The sequence below is a fragment of the Solenopsis invicta genome, chromosome 14 (genome assembly GCF_016802725.1).
Source record: "Solenopsis invicta isolate M01_SB chromosome 14, UNIL_Sinv_3.0, whole genome shotgun sequence".
Classification (NCBI taxonomy): Eukaryota; Metazoa; Arthropoda; class Insecta; order Hymenoptera; family Formicidae; genus Solenopsis; species Solenopsis invicta.
Genome location: NC_052677.1, coordinates 1,127,501 through 1,150,377, shown reverse-complemented (window position 1 = coordinate 1,150,377; position 22,877 = coordinate 1,127,501). Strand labels below are relative to the sequence as shown.

The following is a 22,877-nucleotide window of genomic DNA, read 5'->3' as shown; positions in this document are numbered from 1 at the left end:
AAATCTTTAAATTGCGCCAATTATAAAGAGAATATATTGCTGTTTGAAATAACTGTTGTACTACTTTTAACGAATAAAATGCAAGTGATATTTATTTTTTAAGTAAAACCCAAATAGCGGTATCTTTAATTCTTTTTTAAATAAAATTCAAGTGATACTGTGTCTGTGTATTTTTATTGAAACATTTTTCTGTTCTAACCTAAGTGGATGTACTTAATTTAAAAAAGTTTCAATGAAATATGTAACATTTAATCTCGAAGAATTAAACAGAAATGAGAACGTTTTATTAAAATAAAAAATTTTTAAACTACAAAAAATTGGCGCTGCTAAATGTCTAACTATAATCTAAATAAAATGTTGTAAAACAGCAGCGCCAATTTTGTAGTTTAAAAATTTTTTATTATAATAAAACATTCTCATTACTGTTTAATTCTTTCAGATTAAATGTTACATATTTCATTGAAACTTTTTTAAATTAAGTACATCCACTTAGGTTAGAACAGAAAAATGTTTCAATAAAAATACACAGACACAGTATCACTTGAATTTTATTTAAAAAAGAATTAAAGATACCGCTACTTGGGTTTTACTTAAAAAATAAATATACTATCACTTGCATTTTATTCGTTAAAAGTAGTACAACAGTTATTTCAAACAGCAATATATTCTCTTTATAATTGGCGCAATTTAAAGATTTCATACATTTTTTGGAAAAAAATACATTTAGGTTGAATTAAAAAATAGTACCACTTGAGTTTTTAAAAAAAATTATAGATAATGTGCGCGCGCACACACATAAATTGGCACCTTTTTTTTACCTTTTTTTGAAAAGGTAATTTTGTACTGATATCACGCGTTTTTGTAGTGTTAAGCAATATATTTATTTTTTGTGATGCCATGATTTCAACTTACAAGTAAGATTATAATGTGTATACACACACACACACACACACACACACACACACAAGCAATATATACATACATACATACATTATATCCCACATAGCACGTAATATTTCTGTGATATCACAGAATCATTGCAATATCACAGAAATATTACATATTACTGTGAAATATCACAGAAATATTACTGTGATATTACACAATGATAATGACATTGAAATATTCTACTGATATCACAGAAATATCACAGAAATATTACTGTGATATTACACAGTGATAATAACATTAAAATATTCCAATGATATCATTGCAATATATTGTTGCAATATTTAATTCCAAAGAATAAGGTAATGTCAAATGACGTTTTTATTATGTCTTATTAATGCAACGTCACTATCTCTTTGATTAATTTCGATATTTTTAGTATCCTTAATATTCTTGGTAATTTCGGTATCCTATAGAAGAAATCAACTTACAAATAAAATAATTATGTCTTTGCCCTTTCGTGGAATAAAAGTGACAGTTAAGAAAACAAGTTAATTAACTTTATTATTAGTTTAGATATTTACTTAGTTTATCCCTTAAACTGTATATATGTATAAACTATAATGTACGCTCTTCTATGTAATCTATCAATTTAATTATTGCTTTACAACTCGATCAATAATGATTTTATTAAAAAATTACAGAAAAACTTTTGTATTTGTCTTATTACCATTTATAATTTTTACAGGAGCACAAAAATCGATTTTAATTTTTAAAAATTTTTATCATAAGGTATTAAAAAAAAAATGTTTACAAAAAGTTTTGTTAATACACATTTAATATTCACTTGGCAATAAATATTTTAAAGTATATTTAGAAGTTTTTGAAAAAAATATACATTTTTACGTCGTTTAATATTTACTGCTCGGTACATTATTTTGTGAAATAGTTTATTCATTAATATTGATTAGACTATTAAACACCACAGTAAAAGGTTTTTCAAGTTTTTTAAAATATTAAATTTCCAACAAATTTTTCTTTAGATTTCATTTTTTTTCAACTCTATTAAAAAATATGATTATATATATTCTATCATTAATTAGGTATTTTATAATGTTCATTAATTATATGTATGTATATAATGTTGCGGCTCGGTCACCGACCGTCACAGCATACGACGAAACAAGTGAGCGCGTGCACAGCCGCTATGCGGTCCCGCCGTGTGTATAAGACTCCACGCAAACAAGTGCTGGCACCACCGCTAGGTGGTGGCCGCGCCGCTGGAGACCTTCTCGTGAGTCAAGTGCAGCCACAGGTGTTATATCTAGACGCCACTGCGGCCGACCGAGCCGACTCACCACGACTCACTAGCTCACACTTCAGTGAGATTTTAAAGAAAATCGTTGCTTGTTGTAATTTGGAAACGAATACTCGTTCTAATTTTTTTCCCAATGTGATGTCCCTTGAAAAAAAAGTTGATAAACTTATTTTAATGAACTGATTTCTGATCAGTAACGGATTATATTTTGTCAGTTAACTGATAAAACATCATCAGTTACTGATCAGTAATCAGTTTATTGAAACAAGTTTATCAACTTTTTTTTCAAGGGGTACGTGTGGAACGCTGTTCCACATAAAATTCTATATTTTTACATGTAAATAATATTTTGTATTGTTATTTAATCTTGAACATAAATTAAAATTATAATTCAAATTGAATCTTTTTTAACAAAAATAAAAAAGGATACAAGAGATTTTTTTTGTAAGTTAAACATTTATTATGTTTACATTATTGTATTGTTTTAATAAATATAATTATTTTTTTCTATGTCTAATATATATTACATATAACAATATGAAAATAATATTAAGAATAACAATAAAAATAAAATAAAGTAAAATAATTTATTTATTTAATTTCTTGCAATATTATTTAAATATCACATAAACATCACAGAAATATTTTGAAATATGACAGTAATATTACTATGAAATATTACAGTAATATTACAGTGATGCGTTTTCACGGACATTTTGATATTACTATGATATCACAGTAATATTTCATGATATTTCTGCAATATTTCATTTGTAATATTGCAATGTAAAAGTGATATTGCTGTGATATCACTGCAATATTACGTGCTATGTGGGATATATATATATATATATATATATATATGTATATATATGTATATACACCAAGCAAATCAAAAACTGCTTACGTGAATATAATTAACCTCAACTCCCATCCACAATAAATAATATGTCTCTTGTATAGACAAGATTATATATTATGCACTTTTTTTAGCCGAATTTGTTTGTCTCGTACAAAAACGTGTTGAATAAGTGTATTATTAATAAATATATGCAGTTAAAAATATATATTTTGCATTAACTAGAGTCAGTATTATATTATACTCCTACGAATGCTACGTATAAAATTTTTCAAGTGTCATAAGATATGATTGACAAAGTGCATATGAATATGATAAACATAGCTAATTAGATTGCATGAGCCTTATTAAATTTATTTTTATCTTTCTATCTTTCTCCAATGCATATGTTTTCCACCAAAAATGTGGTTTGCTTTTTCTCAGGTCTACCTCTAAGTCATACTTTTTTAACTCTAGCATAATGTAAATGTATATTTTGAATGAATTGATGTTTGAAACAAGTGTCAAATGATTGAATAAAGATATAAAAATATGTGAAAAAAATTTTACAAGTTGAGTCTCAGAGGTCTCAACGCTGCGTATTTTTTCTGGTTTTAGAAATTTGTAACTAGATTAATTAATAAATATGGTAAGTACATTTTGAATCCTGTTTATTAAAGTTAATAAAGTTAAGTGTAGCTCTTACAATATACAGGGTGCGAGAAAAGTTCCGGGACGGCGAAATATCTCGAAAACTAAGCATTTTAGGAAAAAGTGTTTCAGACAAAAGTTGTAGGGTTTAAAAAGATCTATTTACTGATCTTATCAGTTTGACCTTGGATGGCGTCGCCAAGGTCAGATCGAAATTACATTAACTTTTTTAAATGGAACACCTAACTTTTTATTGCATATTCTTGTAGCTTATCTCGAGACCTTTCCAAAACATTACAAGAAAGTTTATTTTCGTTGAGTACTTTCCGAGTTGTGAGGCTTGAAAGCTACAGTGTACTGTAGTGTGGGTCCAGCCACTCTTTCCTTAACTGGCCGGACACACGCCACACTTGCCTTAACTGGCCGGACACACGCCACACTTGCCTTAACTGGCCGGACACACGCCACACTTGCCTTAACTGGCTGGACCCACACTACAGTACACTGTAGCTTTCAAGCCTCACAACTCGGAAAGTACTCAACGAAAATAAACTTTCTTGTAATGTTTTGGAAAGGTCTCGAGATAAGCTACAAGAATATGCAATAAAAAGTTAGGTGTTCCATTTAAAAAAGTTAATGTAATTTCGATCTGACCTTGGCGACGCCATCCAAGGTCAAACTGATAAGATCAGTAAATAGATCTTTTTAAACCCTACAACTTTTGTCTGAAACACTTTTTCCTAAAATGCTTAGTTTTTGAGATATTTCGCCATCCCGGAACTTTTCTCGCACCCTGTATATATTGAGTTCACTAAACTAGTTAAAATAATACATGATATTAAATATGCTCGCTGTGTTACAAAATAAATGTTGATTGTAAATAAATAATATGTGTTAATCTCGCTGTTACCTGATATTTAATAATATTTCTGAGCGTTTTATAAAAGATATTTTTTCTTATAAAAGATAATTCATTTTGTAACACAGCAAGCATATTTAATATCATGTATTATTTTAACTAGTTTTTAGTAAACTCTATATACATTGTAAAAGTTACACTTACTTTATTAACTTTTTTAATAAACAGGATTCAAAATGTACTTACCTTACTTATTAATTAATCTAATTACAAATTTCTGAAACCAGAAAGTACACGCAGCGTTGAGGCTTCTAAGACTCAACTTGTAAAATTACACGTACACCAGGCATTGGAATCATTTTTATATCTTTATTCAATTATTTGATACTTGTTTCAAACGTCAATTCATTAAAAATATACATTTACATTAAGGCTAGAATTAAAAAAGCATGACTTAGAGGCAGACCCGAGAAAGCAAACTACATTTTTGCTGAGAAAGGTAAATATGTATTCGAGAAAGATAGCAAGATAAAAATAGATTTAATAAGGTGCATCCGATCTAATTAACCTCGTTTCATTACCATATTCATGTGCACTTTGTAAATCATATCTTCTTATGACACTCGAAAAATTTTATACGTAGCACTCGTAGGAGTATAATATATAATAATATTGACTCTAGTTAATGCAAAATATATATTTTTAACTGCACATATTCATTAATAATAGGCTTATTCAACGCATTTTTGCACCACGCGAAAGAATTCGGCAGAAAAATGTGTCGTTTGCCCCGCAAACCGAGATATTATTGACGATTCAGGTTACAGGTTAGGAAACCTGTCATACGCGTAATCATGATCGCGGTCACGTGATGCACATCACATGGTGCATCACGTGACCGCATAGATGCTGATAGTGTAGAGTCCCTAGAAGTAGAGAGTCTGGACATCTCGGGGTTCCACGTGATTGGATGCACGTGATTGTGCACCTAAAATGGCAGCACCAATACGGATCCCTGTTTAATTCTCTTTAGCCAATGCGATAACAGCATACAATACGTTCAAGTGCACACAATGATAAACATACACACACATAAAGCTCACGTACATACACTACATATTCATCACCGACATTTTAGGGGCAGATGTCCAGACTCTCTATTTCTAGGGACTCTACTGATAGTGTAGTAGCGAGCGCCACACTGTGTCGAAAATGTGAAAGGAAGAATTCCTGAAGGCGACGACCAAGGAGACGTATCTTACAGAAAAATGTAGAGATTAGAATTTGCATCGCGATATCTCCGCTTGTACGGCACGGAGAGAAAAAATAAAAACACTTTTATATAATTTTTCCCAAGCTATCGAATGAGACGACTTTGAACTTGGTCAGTTCAGCCGTTGCTGATCTAATAATCTCGTTATGCTTGAACTCGCTGACTCGCGTAAAAGAGGCTTCGGTCTTTCTCGCTTTTTTTTTTTTTAATTGGCACGAGACGCGACCGCGCCTCTTGATCGGGTGAAGATGTCTAAGAAGTCTCGAAGTTCTTAATGAGGAGGATACCCCGTATTCGTTTTCCAATTGAGTGAGGAGTTTTTAATTAATATAAGTTAGTTTTTCGGACGACAGATAGTAAGGCAGACAAAAACAGCTTGAATGATTTTGGATTATTCACAGAATACACAAGCTTATCATAAGGGATTAACACAAGGAGGAAGAATATTTATATTAGATTTTGGTTACTAACAAGGAATATTATATATACATTCAAATTCTATCTAATTTAATTTATACGTCTGAATAAGATATTATACTATAATTTCATGTTAATATTAAATCATTGTTAAATTAGTATTAATGTTAGAGGCTCATCTTAAATACATTAAATTATTATTCCCTAATATATAACTTTAAACTAATTTATAAAAAATATATTAATATTTATAAATAAATAATTATTAAAATGTGATTGTTTCTTTTTTAATTTTAAATATAATAATATTCAAACATTTTTATTTTATTCTAATTATTCTTAACACGATGTATGCTTCAAAACATATCGTGTTTTTCAAGTAAGCTACACTATAATGAGTGAATATCTTTGGATGCTAATCCAAAAAGCTATTTTTAACTTTACTACAAAATGAGATTTCATAATTCCTAATATAGAATATGTATTAAGTAAAGTAATTAAGTCTTTTGAAAAAGCTATTAACTCTGAAAGTATTAATGTTTAAAACGTATTTTTAAATTTTTATTATTAAAATTACATTTTTTGTAAAACTTTTAATGTATAAGTTTAAGTTATTATAAGTCAAAAATTCTTTTTTTCTGTATAAATGTATTTAGTTATGTAGCAGTCTAATTTTTTACAATGATTCTTTGTTTCTTCTGTGAATACACATTTTTATTGATGGATTCTTTAACGTTACATATAAAACTGAGACACAAGTTGCTTATGAATTCTACAGTGAAATGTAATTTCGAAGACTGTATAGGTAGCTTTAATAGTATTTATACTCATTACGGAAACATGTTTTAAATACGCATTGTAAAATATTATCTCTAGAGAATGTTTGCGTAAAGCAAAATGAAACACTAACAAATAATGAAACATTAAAAAACTAATGTTGAAACTTTTTGAAATATCGTGCCAAAATGCAATGTCAAAATAATCTACAATTTTTTAATACTAAAATATTACTAGATGCGATTGATGATACTGACAAAATTAATAATACTAAACTTTTTAAAAATATAGTCTCCGAATATTCTGTTCGCTTTGTAACAAAATTGTATTCTACTGAAAATTTAAATAGAAAATGTATTGATGACATAATAAAGAATATAGAAATAAATTACATTTGTTTCTCACTATCTGTTTAAATATTTTATCTAAGAAATTTAAAGATATAAAAGATTTTGATGTTTTTCTAAATATTATAAAAAATGGCTTTAAATTATTTAAGTCAGAATATAAAACATTACAGTATTTACGAAAATGAGATTGCATGTATATGCCAAAATTAATACGTAAAAATTTTATTTTATCATTTGGTAAAATTAAGAAAAAATATCCATCGCATTTACAACATAAAAAATTAAGTTAATACCCCTAAAGTTGATATTAAAAAAATTTTTAGAGCTTCCAAATGTATATCAACAAATAATGTCACACATTAAAAAGAGTAAAAAAAATGAATCTTTAGTTTCTATATTTCAAACTGATTTTTGGAGGTCTGTTGAAAAGAATGCAAATGGTAAATTTATTTTACTACTTATATTCAACCTTTACGATTTAGAAATTAATAACCCTTTAGGTTCTTGTAAAAATAAAAATAAAATTGGTACAGTTTATTGCCATATTAATATTTTATCGAACAAATTCTCCAATTTATTGGGAAATATCTTTTTAGTGCAATTACATAATGCTTCAAGATCATAAAATTTTAGGAAATAAAAAAATTATTATTTATGTCATTAAACAAATTAATGAACTTCATACCAAAAACATTTTCATTAATGTAAACGGAGAGACAAAGCAAGTTTATTTTATTTTATCTCATATTGTTGGTGATAAGTTAGGACTCAATACGATTCTGGGTTTTACCGAAAGCTTTAACTCTTCTCATTGTTGTCGTATATGTTACATTTCCAAAGAGAATTTATTAAGCAGCAGTTTATGATTAAGAAATGTTAAAAACTATAAAATCATTTTGTCGAGAAAATCGTGGGACTGTAGAAAACTGCGTTTTTCATAATATTATAAACTTTCACGTAACTAAAAATATATCAGTAGATCCTATGCATAATCTATTGGAGGGTATTTGTAAGATACGACATTGCTAAAATTGTATATGATCTGATATGTAATAAGAAAGCATTTTCTGTAGAGATACTTAATGAAAGAATTAAGAATTTTTCTCATTCATTTGATAAAAATATCCCTGTTATAAAATAAGAATCTATAATTAACAGAATTATTATCCTATTTGCATTAGAAATGTATTATTTAACTTTTAATTTTGGCCTACTTATAGGCGACTTCTAACAGTTTCCATTAAAAGCTCAGTATGGAAACAATATTTGATGCTACGTAAAATAGTAAATATTTTTTATGCTGGAATATGTTATTGACGATATTTTAAACTCTTTTGCAACGTTGGTATCTCAATATTTAGAATTATAGTTGAAGATTTTTAAATCTTTTTTTAAAACATCATCATTTAATACATTATGAAATGATTATGCGTGAATTTGGAACTTTAACAAATTTTTTTACAATGAGATTTGTAACAAAGCATAAACAAATTAAAAAATACAGTAAAATTATTAGTTCTCAAAAATGTCCTGCATATTCTTTGTCATTAAAACATCAAATGCAAATATATTTGTAGCAAAAGGTTTCCAATACGTCTTTTCTATGGATCACATATTTCAAAATTAAATTTTGTAAATAATTATACGTCTTTTCTATGGATCACATATTTCAAAATTAAATTTTGTAAATAATTATGATAATTTTAAATTTCTAATACCAGTACATTTTGACGATAATTATTGTGTTCCATGGGCAAGGTTACATGGAACTCGTTATGAAATTAATAGTTTTATAAATATAGAAACATATGCGTTTCCAGTTTTTGGAAAAAATGAGTACATTATTAATAATAAATCTAAAAATGTAATTTTTTTGTTTAATAAGTTTATCAATTCATGTTATTACGAGAATTATGGAGCATTTAATATGAAGAAAAATAAAGAATAGGGATTTATTGTTCAAAATAATCTCATAGATTACAAAGTTTACAATGCTCACATTATGTCAAATAATAAATATTATATTCTTTCCTTTTTATAACTATTTTATGTTAAAAGCTTTGATATATAAGTAAAGATTTTTAAATTCGTTATAATGTACTTTCTCTTCTTTCTGTACTAATATTATTTTTTTAGTATTGTATGATTGCAATTAAAATATTTTTTGTTACTTATTAGTAACAAAATATGTATTATAATAAAATGTTTTATTAGTAACAAAGTATGCACCATAATAGAATGTTTTATACGACTTAAATGTTCTTTTTATTCTATATACAAGGTATTCGAAGATTTATTATTTTGATAAAAATATCACTTCGAGAACTTAGAAAGATTCTTTATACTTAGAAATTTGTTTTATTGCAATCGAGTAATTTAGCGAGTCCAGAAGAGAGCCGCTGACTAATCACATAACCATTGCAGTATGAATAACTTCGATCAATCACATAATTCTGTGATTGGTCGGAGTAATGTATACCCCCATAATAACGTAATCAGTTGGTGGTTCTCTTCTAGGCTCGTTAATTATTTGATTTGTAGGCAATAGGAGCGTTCAACACGTGAGACGCGCGTGATTCGGCGATGCGCGGATCGATTGCGCGGAGAGCGATCTCCTTGCGCGACGGTTCGATCGGTGAGCAGTCGCTCGGGATCAGTCGGACTAATAATATTTGTACACGAACGCGAGTTTCTCAATCCTGTTCTGTAAGGCATAAGCCGTTCCGCATTAAAGGAAACGATACCTTTTATACCTGACTCGAGTTGTATTATTTTACGTGGCCTTCCTAACGTACCGTTCTTGATCGAAGGAATTATTAATCCGACATATAATAATCTCCTACAAATTCAGAAGTGGGATTCGGAGTATTCGGATCGCGATATCAAATCGAGTTTAAGATCACACTCTTGGAGTGATTTTGCCGTGTCTGACTCCGACTGTGAGACTCGCGTTGCAGTGAACCGCGGAATTGTTTGACAGCGGTCGGCTTAGTGATCCCGCGACTTGATTATTAATTGCCGCGATTGTCGCGAATCGTTAACGGCCGAATTTGAACGTTGTTTTGTTCGGTGCCGTTGTGACATTGAAGTGGTATCGAGAATACCATCGGCTGGTGACCTTGTTGACAGGTGACGGTGTGTACTTCTCGCTGTTATTGTGCCGGGTAAGCAGTGATTTGGCTGCGCGACTCGAGATTTGGACTGGTGAAGTATTGTTACCGCGAGGATGGAACGGTCACCTCAAGATAAATTGAACGATTTAACCGTCGTGAACTTGAAGGATATCGCGCGACAGATTGGAGTGTCTACGAGTGGCACAAAGGTCGAATTGGTGGCGCGGATATTGGCGGGCGGTGAGGACGAGTGGCGAGGTGCATATGAGCATCTCGTGGGGCGTGAGGCGCAAGGGTCGTCGGCGGACGCGAATGCGGATGTGTCGGAGCAGCAGTCGAGTTCGGGTGGTAGAACGCCACTGCCATCAGATTGGAGGGAGAGAGAGATAGAGATGTTGAGACGCGAGAAAGCTCTTTTAGAGCGAGAATTGAGTCTTGCCCGTCGAGAAGCGAGAATGGAAATGAACGCTGAGAGCAGCGATGGCGACTACTGCGTTCAAGGGTCAGCATCCGCATCGTTAGCGATTTATTGAGTGAGTTTCGTGGCGATTGCGACAGCTTCGAAACCTGGAAGAAACAAGTCGAACTTTTGCGTGAAGAATACCGATTAGACGAGAATTCGACTAGGATATTGATCAATTTGAGGTTGAAAGACAAAGCCTTGACCTGGTTTCACTCAAAACCAGAGCATCTACGGTTGAATGCGGCAGACTTGCTGTCGGAGATGTCTCGTATGTTCAATAATCGCCCCAGTGCGCTGGCATTGAGGCGTGATTTTGAGAAGCGGAAATGGCGGGGCAACGAAACCTTTGCGGAATATTACCACGAGAAGGTGGTTCTCGCTAACAGAGCATCCGTCGGCGAGCAGGAGCTCGTTAACCGCTTAATCGACGGGGTGCAGGACACGCAAATGCGGAATCAGGCGCGGATGCATCGCTTCAAGTCGGCGGCGGACGTGTTGGATGCGTTCAGAGAGCTGTCGTTGAATGAAGGGCCCGGGGACGGCGGGGAGCGAGCTGCGAGGGGACAGCGACCAGCGCCGAAGGCCGGAGGAAGAGGAACATCTACGACGAAAGGCGATACCATCCGTTGCTATAATTGTGGGACGACCGGACATTTCTCTAGGGACTGCAAGGAGGAACAGAAGCGGGCGAAGGGCTCGTGCTTCGGATGTGGCAGTTTGGAGCACCGCGTGAAGGAGTGTCCGAAGTCGCGGCCGAAAGCGAAGAATACGACGAACGTGGTTCAGACGATCTCGCCGAGCGTTCCATACCTGGTAACTCTTGCGTATCGGGTCGCGGACGCGTCTGGTAGCGTATGTAAATATTCATTGATGGCGATGATTGATTCAGGGTCCCCCATTAGTCTAATTAAAGGCGATTTTGTACCGACTCATGCTCGTGCGCCGTTTGTTAAACAACAATCTTTTTTTGGTATTAACGGAACTAAGTTGGAAATATTGGGGACCTTCGAGGATGTCATTGAAGTTAATAATATCGAATTGAAAATAAATTTTTTTGTTGTACCGGATACGGCGATGGCATGTGCTGCTTTGCTCGGTCGAGACTTTACATCGTCGCCGGTGATAGAGATAACCTTGGGGGAAAAATTTAGTGTATCGAGGGCAAATTCGCGAACGGCGGATAGTCCGGATTTTTCGAAGCAAATTTTAACTATATCGTATGTCGACCACCCGTCGTCGGTTGCCGAGGCGATAAACATTAATCCGCAAATTGATTTCAAAACGAAAGAACGCATTGAAAAATTGTATCATAGTAAGAATATTATTGACACGGGAGTCGCAAATCCTCAAAAAGAAATTGAAATGAGCATAAATTTGACGCATGATCGGCCTATCAGTTTTAGACCGCGAAGACTCTCGTTTGCCGATAAAGAGAAATTAAGACAAATATTAGATAAACTGTTACAAGAGAAAATAATAAGACCAAGCAATTCGCCATACGCTTTTCCAATTGTACTTGTACGTAAGAAAGACGGCGAATCGCGATTATGCGTCGATTATCGCGAACTTAATAGGATAACTGTGAAGGATAATTTTCCGACACCTTTGATCGATGATCACTTGGACAGCTTGCGAGGAAAGTCCTACTTTTCGAGATTCGATTTAAGAAATGGATTCCACCACGTTAAGGTTGCCGACGGGTCGGTGAAGTATACGTCTTTTGTGACCCCCTTGGGCCAATTTGAATTTTTAAAAACGCCTTTTGGGTTAATGAATGCTCCGCGTGTTTTTCAGCGATATATTAACGGCATTTTCTGCGATTTGATTCGAGACAATAAAATATTGATATATCTTGACGATATATTAATTGCGACCGAGAATGTTGACGAGCATTTGGAGATTCTTTGCGAAGTCTTCAATTTGGCTCGGCGGCATGAATTGCAGTTTCGCTTGGATAAATGTTCGTTCCTATATCGCGAGATTATCTACCTTGGATATTTGATTGACGAGAGCGGCATTCGACCCAGTGCTACGAATGTGGAATCTGTTGTCGATTTTCCGGTACCACGTAACGCAAAAGAACTCCATCGTTTTGTAGGCCTTGCGAGTTATTTCCGTAGATTCATAAAAAATTTTTCAGTCATCCCGAAACCACTCTATGACTTAATAAGAAAGAATGTAGCTTTTAAGTTCGGACCAGAGGAAAATCGTATATTTGAATTGATAAAAAATTTGTTATCGTCACAGCCGATTCTTGCCATTTATTCGCCGAGATTGGCAACGGAGCTTCATTGTGATGCCAGCGCGGTCGGATTCGGTGCAATTTTACTACAAAGACAGGGCGACGGTACGATGAGACCCGTATCTTATTTTAGTCGCAGAACCACAGCGACTGAAGCACGATACCACAGCTTCGAGCTGGAGTGTTTGGCAGCTGTGTACGCAATCAAAAGATATCATATTTACCTGTCGGGAATTTCGTTTACTATTGTTACGGACTGTGATAGTTTCCGCCTCGCGCTGAGCAAGCAAACTGTTAACCCGCGTATTTCGAGATGGGCGATGTTCCTACAAGGTTACGATTACAAGCATCCAGCATCGCCCGGGCAGGCGTATGTCGCATGTCGACGCGCTGAGCCGCTGTAACAGCATACTAGTTTTGGAGGCCAATACTTTTGAACAGACATTGTCGATTCGACAAAACAAAGACAAAGAAATTTGTGAAATTCGGAATAAATTGGAAAACAGTGAAGATAAATTTTATGAGTTAAGAGACGGCTTGGTTTACCGAAAAGTTAAGAATAAAAAGTTGTTGTTTTATGTTCCGGAGTGTATGGAATTAAATGTAATTAAAACTTGTCATGACGATTTGGGCCATCTCGGGGTCGATAAAGTTGTCGATAACATAATGAAGGTTTATTGGTTTCCAGACTTAAGAGGAAAAGTGCGGGAATATATATCGAATTGCCTGAAATGTATCGAATTCTCCCCAATTCCCGGGAAGAAGGAAGGATATTTACATAGTATCCCGAAAGGGAAATTGCCGTTTCAAACGCTACACGTTGATCATTACGAACCATTAGAAAAAACAGGGAAAGGCTATCGATATATTTTCTCATTAATAGATGGATTTACGAGATTCATAAAATTATATCCATGTAAAGCAACAAAGACTGAGGAGGTAATCCGACACTTGAAAGTTTATTTTCGCGCATACAGTAAGCCTAGGCGCCTGATAAGCGTTCGTGGAACGTGTTTTACGTCGCAGGCGTTCGAGAAATTCGTGGACGAGGAGTCTATCAGCCACACTTTAATTGCGGTCGGTACTCCACGCGCTAACGGACAGATTGAGCGCTTTAATCGTGTCCTTACGCCAACATTAGCAAAATTATGCGATACACCGGGAAAATGGGACAACGTACTGGAAAGTGTCGAATTTACTCTAAACAACACGCGTTGCAGAAGTATAGATGACACCCCTAGTCGATTGTTGTTTGGAATCGATCAGGTAGGAGTCGTGGGAGACGAAATTCGCATTCTGCTGGACCAATATTCCGACGATGATAGAGATTTGGGTGCTACTCGGGATCGCGCGGCGAGCGTTATCGAAAAATGTCAGCGAGCGAACGAAACTTATTATAATGGCAAACGGAAGCGTGCGACTACCTATAAAGTTGGCGATTATGTGGTAATCACCAATACCGACACAACGCCGGGAATAAACAAAAAGCTGATTCCTAAATTTAAGGGCCCATATGTCATAAAAACTGTGTTAGACAACGATCGTTATATTGTATCTGATATTGAGGGTTTTCAGGTAACCCAAATGCCATACACGGGAACTGTAAGCGCAGACCATATGAAAATGTATAGTAAGGACTAGAGCGATAGTTATATTGTATTTTGTATTTAATTAACACGCATATGTACTTAAATTTTGACGAGTATTGACTATACTATATGTTTTATTTTTTTGCATGGCCGAGACGGCCATATTGTCAGGCTGGCCGAACTGTAGGCAATAGGAGCGTTCAACACGTGAGACGCGCGTAATTCGGCGATGCGCGGATCGATTGCGCGGAGAGCGATCTCCTTGCGCGACGGTTCGATGGGCGGGCAGTCGCTCAGGATCAGTCGAACTAAGCATATTTGCACCCGGACGCGGGTTTCTCAAATACTGTTCTGTAAGGCGTAAGCCGCTCCGCATTAAAGGAGTACCTTTTATACCTGACTCGAGTTGCCTTGATTTTGCGTGGCCTTCCTAACGTACCGTTCTTGATCGAAGGAATTATTAATCCGACATATAATAATCTCCTACAGATTACACAATACTAGTACAATAGTACAAACAATAAAGCACAAAGAATGTTACCCATTACTTAAAAAATATAATGTAAAAGAAAAAAATTATGTGTTTAAATTGATTAAATAGTTTTAAACATTAATAATATATTTATTAAAAGTAACAAATATACTTATTTATTAATAAAAATGCTATTTATTTCGAAAAGTCGTTTCGTTATTAAAACAATAGTTTATTTATATTGAAAAGAATTTTTTGGTACATTAACATTTAGAATTATTGAAATAAGTATCAAGATTTTTAAAAATAAATATATATTTTTTTAAATATAGTGTTTTTTCTTTTAAAGAAATTATTTTTTCTTATTAAAGCAATTATTTATTTTAAATTAATAAAAATTGTTTCAATTAAAAGTTACAACTTTTAAAATAAATACTGATATTCTTTAAATATTATTTAAATTTAATTTGAAGTATTCTCACATAAAAAAAAATATTTGCTTTGCTTTTAAATTTATTTGTTTTAACTCACAAAATATTCATTGCAATATTTAAATAAATAATGTCTTTGCAAGTATTTAAATAAATTATTTCTTTCGAACAATTAAACTTTTTTTTTAATTTAATACATTTTTTTAGTTTACTAAATCAATATTTTATGACATAATTTGTCGTTCTAAAACTTTCTCTTCTCAGTGTGTACATAGTATAAATAAATTCATTAGATTTTTAATATTATCAATTTTTTATTATTGTCTGTTTTAGAAAAAAATTTAAGAAGACATTTGAAGCAGCATTAAAGAAAAAAATTAAAATTATTTTAAATTACTTTTTCTAACGATAGTTTCCATTATTACAATTAAGTAATTTTAATAATTGATATTAGGCTAGACTATTATACTCGGAGAGAAACATTTGTTAAACTTAAAAAAATATATTTCTCTGAATTATTTTTCTAAAATAAAAGAAATATTTATTAGACTGAAAAAAAATGTTTATAAATTTAATGAATTTTTTTTAAATATGAAAAGTGATTATTTTAACTACGGAATATTTAATTTTAAAAAGAGATTTATTTGATCTCTGAAATGTTGTAACATAAATGATAATTACTTGTTTATTCAAATAAAAAAATCAATTTCTTCAAATATATAAAGTATATATAAATAAAAATTTCTTTTTTTATTTATATGAGCAAAATTTTACTCATTTTATAAATATCATTTTATAAATATAAAGAAATTACCATTATTTTGGCCTAATTTTCACTTTAAGTTGTTATAAAAAAATTATTTGTTTACAAAGAAAGAATTGTTTTTGTTTGAATTAAAAAATTCTATTATACAAGCACAGAATATCTTCTAATAAAAAAATGTTTTGTGTAATTTGAATTAAAAAGTATTTAATAATTATAATTAATAATTTATTTTTAAATATGGAGAGAAACTGAAACATTAGTTACAAGTTTCGAGTTTTGCAAAATATGTCATAACAGCCAAATTCATATACTCATAAAGAATAAAAAATATCTAAGGATAAATAATCAAAGCGCTAATAAGAGTGTTCACGCGGTATTCAAGTAAGCTAATAAGAATGTTCACGCGTAAGTTTCTTCTTATTCAAATCAGTTTTACTTCAAACTTAAATTTTTATGAATGATAACACAAGTGTGCGATTAACTCAGTGTATAATGTTACGGTTCCGAAATCTTAGGTTTGAATCCTACAAACGTAATTTCAAAAATTTGTAAACTTATGCGTAATTGTAATTAGTAAAAAATATAGTATATGTATATAAAATATACAATATATGCGAAACAATGAAGACAGATTAAGCTATTAAAATAATAAGATATGTTAAAGAATTAATAAAAATTTTTATAAATATGTATTGAATCAGAATAACAAATTTGTTTATATTGTTCATTATGATGACATTATTTTTTATAACGATATATTAAATATTTGCTCAAACTTACTTACCGAATAATGCGTGAAGAATCAATGAAGATTGCATCTGTCGTCAGTTCAATGGTTTCCTTGTATTAAAAGCGTTTCGTCGCGTTGAAATGTGGGGACATATCGTTGAAGTTTGCACTTTGAAGTCATTCTTAATTTAAAGTGAGATAATGAGATTGTAAACATGTATTACATAACGTAGTCCCAAACAGCAATCAATAGTTTTTTAAATGCTTATTTTTCATTAATATTTATTTTCTAAACTCATTTCGGGAAAAAATATTTATTTATTTAACATTTATTTTTCATTAAAGATTTATTAAAAATAATATTATCTCAATGTTACGTCTGGCGGATAAAATTTTTTATTTTCCCGCGCCTTCCGTATTAATTGTAGCAAATTTAAATTTTAGAAACACCCTCCGACCAATTAAATAAATCCTACATCAAAATCATAATTCGATATCGCTCGATCTCAATAGATCTCATACGGCTTTTACATGCGCAATTGCTTGGCAATATCGCGGCACCGCTCTCTCGTCGCGCAACACCCGCGAGCGTCTATCGGCGCGGGACAAACATCGTGCGCGCCGGGAGAGTTCCGATAGTGCACATCCCGATAGCCCACCAACCAATCATCTTGACTTATCTAACCCAACCTACAGAAAATCTCTAGGCATCTGTCATTGTGAGTGGTTTGTGTGCTATCGGGATGTGCGCTATCGGGACCCGGTGCGCGCCGACCCCTCGGCTCGCGACCCCCTCTAACATCATGAGGCTCCGCGCATTGAAATTTCACCTATCTTTTCAATTTAATATAAAATATTAGAAACTGCAATTTAATAATTAATTAAGCGTGATTCTTTCGTGGATACTTCCTACTACTGCACCATACGACTCAAATCAAAGCAACTTTAAAACCGCAACTAATAGAAATGCTAAAAGATGTCAAATCAATATAAAAATTAATCCTTTATAAATAACAATAAAACTTTAATTTTGTACACATAAAACAATAACGTGTGCTTGGCGCTATTGCTTCGTACACTCCCAATTACTTTAATTCAAAAAGTAACACTCATAAAAAAGTTCTAGAAATTCCTCCTGTTAAAATTTAATTCCCTGCAGTAGCAGCAATAAAATATTAACCTTTAACATTACATAACGCTTCAGTACATGGTCCTCCATCGTACCATGTACGTCAAATCAAGATTCTTTAAAGAACATAATTTATATTAATTTTCTAAGTATTAGAATTCGTGTCGAAGCGTGGTATGCGGTATCCCCGCGAGTCGCGATCCCCGGAAAAGTCAACAAGCACCTTGCGCAGACTTTGGGCGCAAGCCGCGCGGACTATAGGCGCAAGCCGCGCGTTTGCGGAACAGGGTGGGCTTCTAAGGGCAACAAGTTTTAAAAAACTATTGCTCCGAATTTTCCGGGAACCTACGGAAACGTCCCGCGACACCTCTTGCTCATACCCGGGTATATAAAAAAAGCGAAATTGGAGCTCCAAAAATCAGATTGTTTCTCTATTTTTCTTCTTCTCATCCTGGCGTGGAGGAAGATTCGCAAACGCGACTCCTCGACGTCTCCTTTCTCTCTCACTCTCTCATCCAGTCGAGAAAGATTCGCAAACGCGACTCTTCGACGCATTCACTTTCTTTCTACCCTGTGATTCTTAAAATTTTCTCCTGGATAACCTCTACTCTCCAAAAGGCATTCTAACGGGTGTCTTCTCTGACCTAGCGGATTCGTCGCTACATACATACATACATACATACATACACACATACACCCATACACACATACACCCATACACACATACACCCATACACACATACACTCATACTCACACACACACACGCACGCACGCACGCACGCACGCACGCACGCACACACACACACACACACATATTAAATTAATGTTGAATAAATGCTAAATTAATGTTTTTAAAAAAATGTTTTTTAAATGAAAAATTAATGTAAAATAAATATTAAATTAATGTTAAATAAATGTTAAATTAATGTTTGCAAAAAATGTTTTTTCAAGTGAAAAATTATTGTGAAATAAATATTATATAAACGTAAAATAAACGTTAAATAAATATTTTCCCAAATCATTATTTCAAATATTTAATTAATGTTAAATAAATGTTAAATAAACGTTAAATAATCGTTAAATAAATATATTCTCTAAACCATGATTTTAAATATTTAATTAATGGTAAATAAGTATTTAATAAATGTTTAATAAATATTTTTGTTATAATAAATTGTACAATAAAAAATTAATATTAAATAAATATTTAAAAAAACATTTTGAAAATACTGTGTGCCGATTGGGTGAGTACGAGAGGCTATCACCAGATGCCAGATAGCTATTATAACGAAACGACATATAAATATATAAGAATATAAAACAGGATACTGATTGAAATGATAATTAACAACATACTAACGTTAAAGTAATAACTAGACAAAATCTTGGAAGTAAGGGCTTTCTAAAGCTTTTTTTAGAAGGCTAGGACTAGGACCGACCAAAGAAAACAAATAATCGAATTGTTTTTTATTCATTTGAGTATACTCAAATAATTGTTTTTTATTCGATAAATACATTTCTTGAAATAAATTGTTTTACACCTTTTGTTGCGCTTTTTGTTTATAAATATGTCTTACCCATTACCTTCTTCAGTTTTTTTTTTTAATATATGTATAACAGTACATTGCGGAAGTGAATTAAAACAATATAATATAATAAACAAGGTAATATAATTTTATCCATATTTGAATGGGACACATAACCTACAATACACTACAATACTTTGTCTTTGCTCTTTGACACTGGATTACGCCTTGGGCACATTATAGACGAGTCTAATGTAAGATTGTTTGCTGCGGCTTATTGCTTAAGACAAGACTACTACTTAGAGCAAAAAACTTAAAGTTTACTAGTCCTATTGTAAACCGAGACTTTCTTCCTTTCCTTCCTTTAAGGGGCCAATGGATTTCCGCTATCAGCGATAGCTAAAGTACCATATCTTTCATCACAGTCGCCCAGAACCCTGGCCCAGGTTCTGATAACTGTATTTCAATTTTCTTATTGTTGTTATTTTTACTTAAGTTATTTGAGTATTATTAAACTTTTATCGTTGAGATCGGGAATTTTTTTCCTCCCTTTTTTTTTAATTTTTTTCAGATTTTTTATTAGGTATCATTCCTTCCTCTTTTTCTACTTTTTTTTCTTTTTTCCTTCTCCTTTTCTTGATTAGTTGGCCACCTGGAATGCTCCGATACGTCCCACTGAATCTAAGATCAAAAAACTTCCAACGAGCATTTGGCAATAATTAGTGTGAGATATCCTAATTAACTCAATCATGCATAAGCTTCTTATTTTATGTCGTGTTACGCTAATACCTTATCATTTATAATTTAAACAATTTATTTATTTTGGTAATAAATTTTTTAAGTGCATTAATAATTTTGCTTTTTTTATCTTTCAAGATGCCAAACACTTATTCTACTGATATAAGTTCTTGTAAACCTCTTTTCCTTAATTTAGTCATGAATATTTTTCTACTATTTTTCAACAATGGGCATGCCCAGAAAATGTGATGAACATCTTGATATTCAAAACCACAGCTACATTTGGCTAATTCTATTAATCCCATTTTGAATTTTCTTGCGTTTGTAAAGGCGAACCCCGCAACGATTTTTAAACAAATTCCCCTTATCCATTTTTCTTTCACTTTTAACAAGGCTTTAAAAGTGGTCTCACTGAAGTTATTATAGTAGGAGCCAGTATAGCGAGGGGGCGCGCTGTCTCTATATGGGGGTGGTGCGCTCCATTACCCTGTACGGAGCGCCGATGTGGTGCGGCCCCCTGGTGGCCTCCGCGAGAAACATTGACCTGCTCCATGGAGCGTAGGTGGCCATCAGGTGGCGAGAGCGTACCGCACCATGCTGCGGGAGGCGGCTTGTGTGCTCGCGGGTTTGGTCCCGTGGGCGTACGTGGCGTGCTCTTTCGAAGAGGAGGCTCCTTTACAACTAGAAGGAGGAGCATGCTCGCGGGCCGGCAGCAGACAAGTCGCTCCTGGAAAGGAGAATACGCGCTAAGCGGGATGAGTTCCGGCACTGGCAGGAGAGGCTCCCTCATGCTAGGGCCGAATTCAGGGTCGTCGAAGGCATCGGGCCCATACTTGACCAGTGGGTGGGGAGGGATCATGGGGGCCTCTCGTTCTACATGACGCAAGTGCTCATCGGCCATGGCTGCTTCGGGGAGCACTTGCTCAAGAGGACTGAACGGGAGGCCACCACAAGGTGCCACCACTGTCCGGAGCCCAGGGATACGGTGCAACACACCTTGAGGTGTGCCCAGCGTGGGTCGACGAGCGCCGTGTTCTTGTGGCAGTGGTGGGAAACGACCTCTCCCTTCCCACAGTGGTCGAGCGGATCGTAGAGGGTCCAGAAAAGTAGGATGTTTTTGCCTCTTTCTGCAGCACCGTGATGTTGCAGAAGGAGGCGGCAGAGCGGGCGCGTGAGGACGATCCAAAAGCGCCCGCTGAAAGACGGCAAAGGGGAAGGGGGGAGACGGAAGAGGGTATACCTGCAACAACATCAGTAGGTCCTCCTTCCTCTCCACCCCCTGAGGGAGGGACTGGGCAGGGAGAGGATGACTCCGTTGCCTCTTTCTTTCCCCACCAAAGCTTCGCCGGCGTCCTGGTGACGACATTATGTCGTTGCCGAGAAAACCTGTCGGCGCGGCTCACTGCTCCTCTCATCGAGGGTTTGTGCCGAGCCGAGAAGGAACAGTGGAGAGAGGGGGGGGGGCCTCACAGCGCTAACTAGATCGGACAGAGGGCCCTACTCTCTTCACTGTTGAGGAGGTACGCCTCGGGCGGAATCAGCGGCGGAGTAGTTGCCCGACTGACCCGTCTGGGGCTTGGAATGCGGAAGTGCGAACCTAGGGCCTCCTTTCACGGGGATTCGTCGCACTCCTGGCATCTCTGTTCGGGCGGCTGGGGACTTCGGTCGAGTCCCGGCTGCTAACTCCGGAGGGGGGTCCCCTGCTCTCGAACGGGGACCCGTTTGGGCTAGGACAGATCGCGGTGCATGCTAGTTCGATCCCGTGATCCGTCCCGAGTCCAGACGCCGGAAAAAGTTAGGTTTTAGTAAGTATGCCAACCACGTCTAGGTCGGAGAGTCTCACATACCCCGCCTCCTGTCCTCACAGACGCGGGGACCCATAAAGGCTTATTCCAACTATAAAAAAAAGTAGGAGCCAGTATGAGAGTCGCGACTTGGATGGATGACTACTTGGAAATTTCCGAAAAAAATTTCCGAAATTTTTTTGGCAAAAAATGTTTTTTAAAATGTTACAAAAAGATTGTTTTGTTCATTGGAATTATGTGGTGTAATAATATTTATGTGAATATTTTGAAAAATTTATAACTTTGCAATGTTGCTGCCCTGATAACCAAGCGTGATTTTGCATGTTAAGTAAACTAATGCACTTCACAAGTTGTTGTGAAGTTGCCGTCAATTTGCTGACACCGAAGTTCTGTGCAAACTGAGTTAGCAACATGAGAACAAATAGCTATCAATAGTTTATAAAATTTCAAGAGCAAATAGTGAGGATTAATAACGTGTCATGTTGATAGCAAGATGACGACA

The 22,877-nt window shown here is 34.2% G+C and overlaps 2 protein-coding genes across 2 annotated transcripts in view; one reads left to right on the top strand and one right to left on the bottom strand.

The window, feature by feature from the left end:
• Positions 1 to 17,358, bottom strand: part of LOC105198266 (prenylcysteine oxidase-like) — a 38,400-nt gene extending 21,042 nt beyond the window's left edge. Inside the window, exon 1 of the mRNA XM_039457215.1 lies at positions 17,232 to 17,358. The gene's annotated coding sequence lies outside the window, so the exon portion shown is untranslated. The remainder of the gene's footprint in view (positions 1 to 17,231) is intronic.
• On the top strand, positions 10,598 to 13,244 carry LOC120359576. The gene is made up of 3 exons (XM_039457571.1): positions 10,598 to 10,986; positions 11,043 to 13,015; positions 13,195 to 13,244. Exons 1-3 carry the CDS (start codon positions 10,598 to 10,600, stop codon positions 13,242 to 13,244), a joined length of 2,412 nt encoding a protein of 803 aa, XP_039313505.1.
• Positions 17,359 to 22,877: the final 5,519 nt, after the last annotated feature.

Excerpts from the sequence above, each read along its gene's own strand:
- LOC120359576 (XM_039457571.1), top strand. The coding sequence starts at position 10,598 with ATGGAACGGTCACCTCAAGATAAATTGAACGATTTAACCGTCGTGAAC. Across the intron at positions 10,987-11,042 it reads GGCGACTACTGCGTTCAAGG|CTTCGAAACCTGGAAGAAAC; the intron begins GTCAGCATCCGC and ends CGATTGCGACAG. Across the intron at positions 13,016-13,194 it reads TGTCGATTTTCCGGTACCAC|CCGATTCTTGCCATTTATTC; the intron begins GTAACGCAAAAG and ends TTATCGTCACAG.